The 12130-nt window shown below is 33.7% G+C and overlaps 1 protein-coding gene across 2 annotated transcripts; it reads left to right on the top strand.

Annotated features, from left to right (window-relative positions):
* Window positions 1-3910: 3910 nt before the first annotated feature.
* Window positions 3911-9878, top strand: LOC116005287 (GDP-mannose transporter GONST1). Of its 2 annotated transcripts, none has more exons than XM_031245550.1 (10): window positions 3911-4264; window positions 4778-4903; window positions 5841-6072; window positions 6189-6328; window positions 6465-6594; window positions 7025-7123; window positions 7355-7509; window positions 7653-7769; window positions 9421-9518; window positions 9617-9878. In XM_031245550.1, exons 1-10 carry the CDS (start codon window positions 4254-4256, stop codon window positions 9664-9666), a joined length of 1158 nt encoding a protein of 385 aa, XP_031101410.1. In that variant the 5' UTR covers window positions 3911-4253; the 3' UTR covers window positions 9667-9878. The 2 variants fall into 2 exon arrangements, with proteins under 2 accessions (XP_031101410.1, XP_031101411.1); XM_031245551.1 differs by having other exon boundaries at window positions 3912-4264; window positions 4759-4903.
* Window positions 9879-12130: the final 2252 nt, after the last annotated feature.

The raw sequence follows: 12130 nt of genomic DNA, 5'->3' as shown, positions 1-12130 counted from the left end.
ATTTGATAAGTGGAGTAACAATAGTTCAGTACAATGCAATGGGTAAGTAATAACAATACTCGTACAAGAGTGTTTGAGGACAGTAGTGTTTGAGTACAATGGTATTTTGTGAGGGTGAATGATCTTGTGTACAGTATAGTAGTGCTGAGTATTATCAACGAAGTCCCCCCTCCTCTACAACAGGGCTCCTCTTATACTTGAGGTACAACGACTCTTTGTGACTTATAATGGTTGTTCAATGATGGTGAGCCTTCAATGGTAGTGGAGCTATTGATAATGATTGTGAGAAGTAACTCCTCTTCAATGTGTCGTCTTTGTATAACGGGTGATCGTTTGTTGCCTTCGGGTCAGTGGTGGTGGTCCGGGTCGAATGCTGCTTGCCTGATTACTCTATCAGGCTGTATATTCGACTTCTGTTGTACTTGTTGCAATGGAGTTTTGCTTCTTGCTAAACCATGACACAAGTCTTCCTCTAAGATTGACATGTGCCTGAGGTGCTCTTTTAGTCTATCTTACATCCGATGAAATCAGCATCCAAATTGCCAATAAGCTCAAAAGAAATACCTTCCGGATACCAAAGCCAAACACTTTGCGTACCTTGAGGTATCTTAGAATCGTTTTAGCGGCTGTAAGTTGACTTTCTTTAGGGGTTGATTGAAATATAGCACAAACACCTATGGAAAATGAAATGTCAGACCTACCTATTGTAAGATATAGCAATGAGCCAATGATCACTCTATACTTAGCTTGATCAACTTCCTTTTCTTCGTTATCAATGTCCATTCGTAATGAAGTGTGCATTGGGATCTTGACCGATGACTTCCCATCAATACGAAACTTCATGATCAAATCCTTTATATACTTGGTTTGATTGATGAAGATTCCTTCCTCACTTTGCTTGACTTGCAAACCCAAGAAATAATTGAGTTCTCCATCATGCTCATCTTAAATTTGCTCTTCATAAGTTTGGAGAACTTCTCACACAACGAAGGGTTGGTACTCCTAAATATGAAGTCATCGACGTAGATTTGCAGTAATAAAATGTGATCACCATCTTTGATCTAGAATAGGGTTTATCAAATTTACCTTTCGTGAATCCACAATTTATTAGGAAACACGAGAGGGTGTCATACCAAGCTCTTGGCGCTTGTTTCAAATCCATACAAGTTTTTTTCAACTTGTAGACTTTATCTTTACCCATATTCACCATAAATCCTAGGGTTGCTCTATATACACCTCTTCTTCCAATAATAGATTTAGAAAGGCACTCTTAACATCTATTTGGAAGACTTTGAAATCTTTATGTGTGGCATAGGCTAAGAATATCCTTATAGTCTTCAATCTTGCCACTGGAGTGAATGTTTAATCAAAATCTATACCTTCCTCTTGACAATAGCCTTTTGCAAATTGCAACTAATCGAGCTTTGCTCCTAACAAGATATATCATGGTCTACACAACCGTCAGTATGGTTTAAAGACATCACATTCTATCGGACAACTAGTAGAGTAAATATATCTTTACAATGTAAGGTTCATAGGGCAACACATACATATCCTATGCAAGGATCGACTGTTGAACACAGTCGTGTCATTTTACAGTCCCAAAAATTGATTTTTCATTCATGTGGAGGATTGTTGGAAAAAGTAGCATTTTAAGTGGCTATTTTGTGATACAAATACTAGTGAGGTCCGCTTCAGGTTTGGGTCTGGTCAAAGCAGATTTGGATTCTTCGAAGTGAGATGAAGAAATTGATATATTGTACGCTCAAAACGGACAATGGGTTGATATGAACCTAGTCCAAGGTTCAAATAAATATGGAGTATTATCCCAAGATAGCTCTCAAGGTAAGGATAGAGATGGATCGAAATACCTTAGACCTTACGAGAAACCCTTAGTCCGAATACTCAAAGACTTAGAAGAATCTCATTGTAGCTTCAAATACCTCGGTGATGCAATCTTCAATCAACTAGAGTCAGATCTAGTTTCCTTCGATTCAAGAACGATTCCAGAACCTAAATCTAAGGTTGAAGAAAGGAAGATTGATTCGAGTCCACGAATCAATTTGCTAGTTGAGAACTAGCAACTAATTGAGTCCACGATTAGCCATAAGGTTTCTTACACAAGTGTAAAGAAAAACTTAAGAATTTTATTGAATGAAAGCCTCCTTAAAACTACTATGGATATGCCCTATTTATAGGTGTAGGGGTAGCATTGTAATCCTAAATACAATGGGAAAAAGAGTCGTAAACCTAATCTAGAAAGCAAGTAAATATAGTCATATTTAGAAAGGGATTTAATGAATCCTTTCTAAATACAAACTAGTGTTTTCTCTTTCATGCCAAACAATTTAAAATAATGATGACAAAAAATAATAGGGCTGATTTGGGCCTAATTTAATCTCAAAATCGGCACTTAAACAATTATAAAAAACTTTGAGTTATTCTTCATCTTTTGCAATTGGGCTTGACTTGAATTTTCACCATCTTTGAACATAGCCAATGAAGAGTTGCCTTAATTCTTTAGATTTGGGCATTGTGATTGGCCCAATTGGTATTCTTAATGGATCTTCATTATGTTGGCCCACATCATGGGTGAATTAGAAATTGAGTTTCAAAGTAAACCCATTTGAGTTGAAAATGAAGGTGAAAAAAATAAAGCTTGGAAGAAGCATTTGTCCCACATTGAAAAGGAAATGTGTTTGCACTAGTATATATACAATACAATTTAAGAAATTTGAATTGTATAGTATAAAGGTTCTCTCTCATGCGTAGGGGTGGCACCCGGGTCGCTTGTATTTGTATTCTGTAACAGTAATGTTAAATTCGATATTAATAGAAACACAACAACTCTCCTTTGTATTTTTCTTTCCAAAAAACATTACTCTTACTTTTCCAAAAATCTTGTGTTCTACCCTACCCGCGTTCTTGTTCGTCGAATTTACTTATCGAGTGCTCTAACTTTAAAATCAAAAGTTTATTTTATTTTTGGAACCCTAAGTTACAAAGCTCCTAACACATAGCACCTAAGGGAACTAGCAAATAAGGTTTTAAGGAAAGTGTTAGTGTCACACAACTCGAACTTGTAAATCTGTAACTCTTTCGTTTTTGTACTCGTATTTTGGAATTTTTCGTAAATATTCCAACAACTAACGGTTTCAATTCTTATATTTTCTTTAAAAAAAATCAGAAGTTGAACCTTATGAGTTCTGATTTCAAATCAAAATTGAAACGTACTTACAGTTTTGATTTTGATTCCGATTCAGTTCAATTTGAACCACAATCATCTACACTAATCAGTCTATTTATGAACAACTAACTATATTTCACCATGCGTAATACTGCACATACTCATATTTTCTATTCAATTTCTTAATTACTCCCAACTTAGATGTCATATTATGATTCATCTAAAAAAATTTGTAGGTCACAATTTTTTATTATTTTCTTTTTCTTTTATAAATCAAATCATGCAGGTGACATGAGTTTTACTTCATGCACTCTACTTCATGAGAGTACATGTATCATTCTTTTCAGGATCAATGATTGATTGTTGCCATTAAAGTGGACTTAATATCTTTAATTAGATGTGAAGATGGTACCATTATGCTTAAATGCTTAAATGTATTTTGTTGGTTCGACACCATTAATATTTAAAATATGCTCATAACAGATTGTGTTTTTTGAATGACAAAATAAATGGCAGACACCGCCTAAAAGTATGCATAGGGTAAATTCGGTTCATATGTAATAGGCTTTGTTTTGTATTCTCAACTTTTATTTCATCTTATCAAGTTCTTGATGTGAACATTTTCTAGTAAAAGTCATTGCAAAATATGCATAGTGGTAGTGCCACAAAATAGAGTTTGGGGTTGCCCAGAACAACAGTCAAAGATGCTATTTCCCCACTTTCTTTATTCCACCATAGTTTGGCTGGCTTCCATCGCAGTGCCATCTGACCAATCCCACTCTGCATTGGCCGGTGGGATCATGCCTAAACATGATTTCTTCTCCAAAAGCGGCGTCGTGTAACTATAAGAGGACTGTAGTCGCTGGAAAACAACCGGAGAATTCAAATTATTTTGTGGAGTCGTCGTGATCTGAACAGCAAACAAAAAGTCTGCTTTTTTCCTGCGGCTCCGCCTGTCTTCTTCCCCAAATTGCTACTGTGAACGCACTCGCACAAAGAGGTGTATTTATATAGAAGAATAAAGTAGTTGATCACATCTAGAGCAGCTGCAGAGCTCTCTCCCTTGATGATTCCGAGGTAAACATAGTTTTTTTTTTTTTTTTCGAGTGAGTAGTATTTGTTTTACTATTGAACAGTGGATGCTGAAATGGAAGAAACCTTGTTGCTATTTCAAAGAAAATTTGTTTCTGTTTCTGTTTCCGTATCAAATCTATGATGGTTGTTGATCTTATCCGTAGTGATCAAACTCAAGTGAGAACTGGGATGTTTGTAGTGTTATTCACATTTTTGCGATCCATTTGAAGTTTATTTGTTTGTTTTTTAGAATTGTAATTAATTCTTGGTACTTCTCATAGGAAGAGAATTGACCTGTCTGTGCATATGGTCAAACACTTTAAATTGGATTCTTGAGTTGGTTATAATTAATGGTATCTTGGGACTATAGGTATGAGGGCTAGTGAGATGAGGTTAGGTCAATATTTAAAATTTAATGCAGCTTTGGTACAGGTTTTCCTTTCATCTGATGAACTTGTACTGGACTCTGATGCCTCATTTTCTTTTCTATGCTGAAGGGGTTACGTTTATCTGTAGGCTGGAGTTTAGATTCTCCAGATCTTTGATTGGAAAGTCACATTGGTCGAAGTGGAGAGAGAATCTCCAGTCAAATAACTTGGCAGATCAGGTCTCCAGTCCAGTAAGAAGAGAACTAGCTAGCAGGTGTGCTTAAAATGGTGCCTTTAACAATTGCTACAGTTTACCGATACTTATGTGGACAAAATGGTCCACACAATAAATTGCCTGAGTGATACCTATGCACATGGTCGAAACTACACTAAAACATTAAATCCAATCAATTAACTAGTATAACCCTATGGCCTTATAAACCCATATGTTTCTCCCGATGCGGGACTCTAAACAAATAGATTTTAAATGATTCTTATAGAATTTTTTCAAACTTTTGTAAATTTTGTAGGAGTCTATAAAAGTCTTATATCACAAACATTTATAGACTTCTAATGACTTTTTATTTTAAAAAGTTTACATAAGTCATTAAATCTCTAAATTTTAATATACCATTACAAACTTTCATTGCCTTCTATTGATACTTATTATTTATAATTTTATTTCATATGAACGTGTTTTTTTCTTAATTTCCTTTTCAGTCAGTTGCAAAAAACCATTTGTGATTTATAATAGGAAAGTTTGATAGAATTAAGTATTGCTGCTGAAATCTGAAGTTGTAGGACTTCTAGGTCCCAAATGATGCTTATCCAAAAAATGTCTTCTCTTTTAATGCAAAATTTAGTCTTTTCTTTTCTTTTTGAACTTGTATTACTCCATTTTGTGAAGCTAATCCGTAAAATGTTTTTTGAGTTGTAACATATAGAGTAAATATTTTCTGTAATTCCAGAATCCTGAATGATTTTAAGTAAAATGGTAAAATAATGGATGCTTTTCTCTTGAACCAGTGTCAGATGCAGGCCGCATTATCCTTGATGTGGCTATTAATAATGATACTTGAGATACATCATTAACTGTTTGAAGCATCTTTACTTTTTCAATGAATTTAGGGTGGACATACTGATGCCATTCTAGCTACAAAAATAAATAAATACAAATTGTTGTTGATTCTATTAGTTGTTCTATCTTGTAGATTATCTTTTGCCATGAAGGCTCATAGTAAAAATGATGATGATTTGGAAAGTGGCAAGTTGGAGAAAGACAGAGAAAGGTCACTACGGAGTAGTAGGATTATCACAGTACAGAATAAGGCCTTACTATCCGGGCTATCATATTGTATTTCTTCATGCAGCATGATATTGATTAATAAGTACGTTTTGTCCAGCTATGACTTTAATGCAGGGATATCATTGATGCTCTACCAGGTCCGATCTAATCTCCTTAATACAGTCTCATTCATATAAGTATTTATTCACCCAAAAAAGAACGAAGCGAAAATATCATATGTATGACAAATCCTTTATTGTTTTCTGTGGTGTAGAATTTCGTCTCAGTGGTGTTAGTTTCTATTTTGAACTTCGTTGGTATAATATCCACAGAGCCGCTGACATGGAAGCTAATTAAAGTCTGGCTACCTGTTAATTTTATCTTCGTTGGGATGCTTATCACAAGTATGTTTAGGTACTAAGTTCTAACACTTTTATGTCTGTTGCAACTTTTATATTAAGAAGGACAAAACACCAAATTCTTAAAATTTCACTCGCAGTGCTTTATATATTCAATTTGATAGTGCTGCTCATACATGTGTTTCTTGCAGTCTGAAATACATTAATGTTGCCATGGTCACCGTCCTGAAGAATGTTACTAATGTGATTACTGCTGTTGGTGAAATGTATCTTTTTAAGAAACACCATGATAGCAGAGTTTGGGCTGCTCTTTTCTTAATGGTATGCTCAGAATTAGATTTTCCTCCATATTTACGTACTTTTATTTAAAAATAAAAATTTATGATGACTCAAGGATTGCATGATTGGTAATGGTTCTAGTATTGGTCTTTTTTGTATTTACTTATTTTCTAATAATAAACCGCTAGAGAGTCATGTTATCTGTATTTAGTTAATCAATACTTTGGCAGAATGGTCGTTTCTCCTTTATTTCAATTTTAGAAACAGTAGGCTATTGTATATTGTATTTAAGCTCCTAAGAGGTAGGGTGTAAATAACCTCCACCGACCACCGCCACCACTCTTGATTATTTTCGCAATTTGCTGCGTTTATCTTTCATATAACAGATCCATGCATTGGGGTTAAGTTTTAATTTGTCAATATATGTACATGTTCTTAAATAAGTTTGACTTTGTGGGTTGGTGTTATGCAGGTAATTTCAGCAATCTCCGGAGGAATTACTGATCTTTCTTTTAATGCCATTGGCTATACATGGCAGATTATTAATTGTTTCATGACGGCATCATACTCTGTGAGTGTTTACTCTTAGTTTGTGTCTTTTCAGTGCCTTCTTGCTCATGCTAAGCCTTTTCAGGGTTATTCTTCTTGTGTTTCTGTTAAACATATAGGATCTAAATTCTCAAACATTTCTACCCGATCTCTTGCAGTCTTGCTTATTCTTTTCCTTGTATGCAGCACTTTGCATTAAACTATGGAAAATATACAATAAATATTCTAGTCACAATGGGTTCTCATGGTGCAGTTAACTCTGCGTAGGATCATGGATACTGCCAAGCAAGTCACAAAATCGGGAAACCTTGATGAGTTCTCAATGGTCCTGCTGAATAACACCCTATCACTGCCGTTAGGCATTGTGCTTGTCTTTTTGTTCAATGAAGTGGATTATCTTGCTACTACGTAAGTTTTGTTCAAATGCTTTCAACTTACCTTATTCAATGTAGCATTACTAGCTTTCTATAATTCTATGCTCGAGCAACTAAAGCTGCTGCTACGGTTAGGTGAATAAAATTCAATGTCTATTCTTTGTATCTTGATGACAGACCACTCTTACAGTTACCCATGTTTTGGCTGGTTATAACTTTGAGTGGATTTTTGGGCTTAGCAATTAGCTTTACGTCTATGTGGTTTCTTCACCAAACAGGCGCTACTACATACAGGTAACCGGCTTCTTTTCTTCTCTCTTTTTCACCTGTCAATTTTGCAGTTAATCTTTGGATGTTGATATCTATGTATCTAAGTAGTCATATAATGAGCCAATGATCTTGGCTTGATTGGCCAAACTGCGAGGCCTCCCGACCTCAGCCTTGCTCCGCACTGATGTAACCTTGAGCAAAAAATTAAAATGAAAAAGATGCAATGGCCTTTTTCTTTTGCATCTGAAAGTTCCCTGGTTGGTTTTGGTAGTGTTGGCATATATAGTTCTTTACTTTATTCTTTGACGTGGCTAGCTAATCTTAGGGATGGCAATGGGTCGGTTTACCCATTTTGGTAGTGTTGGCATATATAGTTCTTTACTTTATTCTTTGGTCGCAAATTTTACTGTGGACCGCGCATCAAAACGACGTCGTTTTGATTAATGAAAACAGACGGATTATACGGTCTCCGTTTCGCACCATTCACTTTCAGTTTATATATACTGCAGTTACATTTAAACACAACTGCAGTTATATACACTCAAATATGTGAACCTGTTATTTAGTTTCCCCTCAACACAACTAGAATTTCTTTTATAATACATTGCAGTTTCATTTCAACACAACTACAATATTATTTCGATATAACTACAGTTTCATTGGACAATATACACCCAAAAATGTGAAACTATTATTCAGTATCAGTTTATATGCACTGCAGTTACATTTCAACACAACTACAGTTATATGTCGATATAATTACAGTTTCATTCGATAATATAAAAACAAATATGAGAGAGACAGTATCTTTTGAGATGAACTGTAGTATTAGTTACGGAGATTTACGGCAGCCGTTTTCTCCCACCTATTGAAACGGCGTCGTTTTGTGACCATGGTCCACTGTATAACGACTGTTCTTTAGTGCTGACAGCTAATCCTAGGGATGGCAATGGGTTGGTTTACCGGTTATGGTTTTTTTTTTCTTTTTTTAAAACGGAGTATTATATTAAATGAGTTTTGGAGCCCTAATAAGTGGCTAAGTGTAGTATGAAATGGAAAATACTATATAGACTCCCATTTCTTACTCTCTCACAAATCTTTGATGTAGACATTTTTTCTAAGACCCCATATGATGAAAATATCTTATTCTTGTTTGTCACGTTATGGAGTAAAAGTGAGGAAGTAGAATTTGAGAGTGCATGTAGTAAAACTCGTATGAAATGAGACGCAATCATCATACCGTGGACCATTAACATAATGTTCACATTTTTAGTGTACTGAAGTTCATTGTTAGGTGCCAAAGGCCTTGTGGTCAAGCGGCATCCGGTGTACACTCCCATGTGGAAGGGAGTGGGTTCGAGCCTCAGCGGAGGCATCTGTTGACTTACTACAATGTAATAGAGTCAGTAGAACTCAAAAAAAAAAAAAAAGTTCATTGTTAGGTATATTAACTAAAAATGAACCTTCATTATATTAAAAATAAACTTTTAATGTATATTTATATAATTATATGTGATCTATATTGTAATGTGAATCATGATCCACAATAAAATTTGCCAACAAGATGCTAGTGGGGCAAATGTGAGCCTTTCGAGTTGGTCATGAATGCAGACTCCACTCGAGTTTCTTGGTTTATACTTAACACGCTGGCTATTTTGTTCTTTGCATTGTGCAGCCTCGTGGGATCGCTAAACAAGATCCCATTATCTGTGACCGGCATCCTTCTTTTCAAAGTACCCACAAGCCTAGAGAACGCAACTAGTATTTTATTTGGTCAGTTCCTCCTCTTCATTCTCGCCATTGTCGACCTTGCTAGTTTTGTATATTCTCGGGTTGTAAATTTAATTCAAAGCATGGCTTGGGTTTTGCAGGCCTCTTGGCAGGAGTGTTTTTTGCTAGGGCAAAGATGCGGGAACGATAGTCGAAGATATATTGGCCTTTTTTTTCTCTGTAGAATTGGCTTGATCTCCAATCAAAATTCTTATTATCAAGTTATGTAGATCTCTGAGTGTAGAATATTTGAACCTCTCAGTTATGTGTGGTCTAAGCTGGTTGACTTCATTGTAGTCTAGTCACAAGCTAAGCTTCACTCAAAGCACATCTTTAGCAGTAACTTGTGGGCTTTCCCGTAAAGATAAGAGCATAATATTTATGTAACAATATATATATATATATATATATATATATATATATAAACAAAAGTGTCATTTTCCTGTTCATTTTAGAAAAAAAATTGGTTTGAAATTTGAAATCAGTCCATATAAGATTACAATACTTAAAAAAATTAAATTATATTTAAGTGAATAACTTAAATTCAATATATATATATATATATATATATATATATATATATATATATATATTTTGTCATAAATTGTTATAAGATTAGAAAACTATATATTATACTATACTTATTGTCATAAAAAAAATTAGAACTTTTTTTCCCAAAAAAAAAAAAAAACAAAATATGTTTCATTTTCACGCTAATAAAATTTGTAATTACTAAAGTTCATTTGCAATGAAAAATTAAAAACTAAAAAAATGAAGTTCTAAAATAATTACAATGAACTAATTGTGGTATTATGTTATTTTTTTATTTTTAAACGCTCTTTAAGTGTTAATTTAAAATAGTGATAGTCTTATTAACAAATATTAATATCAATATTATTAACAAATATTAATATCAATAGTCTTATTTAACTATTTCAAATTAAATGTTACTTTTTTGATTTTTTTTTAATTTCTATAATAATGCTAATTTTGTCTATAATTATTAATCAATTGAAGAATTTTTAGTAAAGACTGAAATTACATCGAATGACATATTTACATCATTTGTTAAATATTATATACTTTGAAGTCATTCATTAACATTAAAGGTTGTGTCACTTGTGATGTTAATGAGAAATATTGATCACACTCTTGGCATTTGCAATGGTACTCAGTTGGTTATAACGAAATTAGCTGACCATGTTACAGAAGCACGCATATTGGCAAGGACAAATGCTGACACCAATGTACTAATAGCTAAAATGACCATCACTCCATTAGACCCAATACTGCCATTCAAGTTTAAGAGAAGACAATTTCCATTGACGCTTTCCTATGCAATGACCATCAACAAAAGTCAAGGTCAAACATTATCGAATGTTGGCTTGCTATTATAAAAAGCAATTTTTGTTCATGGTCAATTATAGTGGGCATGTGGTTGCATCAAGAGTGATTAATCCAGATGGGCTCAAAATCTTAATTTGTGGTGAACTCGAAATCTTTTGTACTTCTACAACTAATTTAGTTTATACAAAGATTTTTAATAATTTGTAATTTATATTTTCAATAATAACATAGAATTAAACATTAAGTTTTGTTAGTAATTGCACATATTTTTGTAAACTATATTATATTATTATTCTCTTTCTTTTATTTTTTTTTTATTTTTTTTGAAACAAAGGAAGGGAAAAGCCCCAACCAAGACAAAGCCCAGCTTAATTAACAGGAAAGAACACACCAGTATCGTCTCTATCATTCACAAGATCCCCCAGAATATGAACTGGAGGTCGTACAAACTCAATCCAGTTAGAGTCGCGGTTGATCACTATCTTTGCTAAAACATCAGGTACCACATTATCCTCCCTGAGGCAGTAAAAGATAAGCACCATCTAATTCTCTTTATTTTATTATAAATGTTATAACAACTTTTATTACACGGACAATATCTAGATATAACAATATAAATTATACTACCTCCGTCCCAATTCGTTTAACGAGGCCTGACTGAAGTAATTTTTAATCCAATTTTTCATAATATTAAGTTTAGCATTAATATATAAAATTTATATATTTAGAAATTACATTAAAAGTACTATTAAACACACAAAATTAAATTTAAAAATAACAAAAAATTACTAAAGAAAATAAGCAAAGAAGAAAGAGTTGGTTTGACCAATGAATAGTAAATAGGACAGGTAAAATGGGACAGAGGGAGTATAAGTTTAGACCGTGCACCGCACGGGTAAAACACTAGTTATCACTTTAAAATGCAAGTCATGACTACTAAAACAAAAAAAAAAAAAAAAAAAAAAAATTAAAGAAGAAAAGAGGAAATAAATCTCACACTCCCAGGGGCTCATAGTTTCAGGTGTTTTACATTTTACTTCTGTATGTGGATTTTGTAGTAATGTTCACGAATATAAGGGCACACTAAAAGCAAAACTAATTTTTTTTTGAGTAGTATTGAGTCCATTACAATATAGTATCTGTTCATACATACTTTCTCAATCTACTGAAGCAGAAAGAATCAATGCCGTCAAATTTGAGTCTTCTCATTTGAGAAGCTACAGCTATGCCGCTCGATCACAAGACCTTTGGCGAGAGCAAAACTACTT

The sequence above is a fragment of the Ipomoea triloba genome, chromosome 14 (assembly GCF_003576645.1).
Source record: "Ipomoea triloba cultivar NCNSP0323 chromosome 14, ASM357664v1".
NCBI lineage: Eukaryota > Viridiplantae > Streptophyta > Magnoliopsida > Solanales > Convolvulaceae > Ipomoea > Ipomoea triloba.
This window is presented reverse-complemented; position numbering and strand designations above follow the sequence as displayed.

Bases quoted from the DNA above. Each gene is read 5' to 3' on its own strand.
- LOC116005287 (XM_031245550.1), top strand. The intron at 7,510-7,652 runs GTAAGTTTTGTT...TCTTGATGACAG, and splicing joins GTGGATTATCTTGCTACTAC to ACCACTCTTACAGTTACCCA. The intron at 7,770-9,420 runs GTAACCGGCTTC...TGCATTGTGCAG, and splicing joins ACAGGCGCTACTACATACAG to CCTCGTGGGATCGCTAAACA.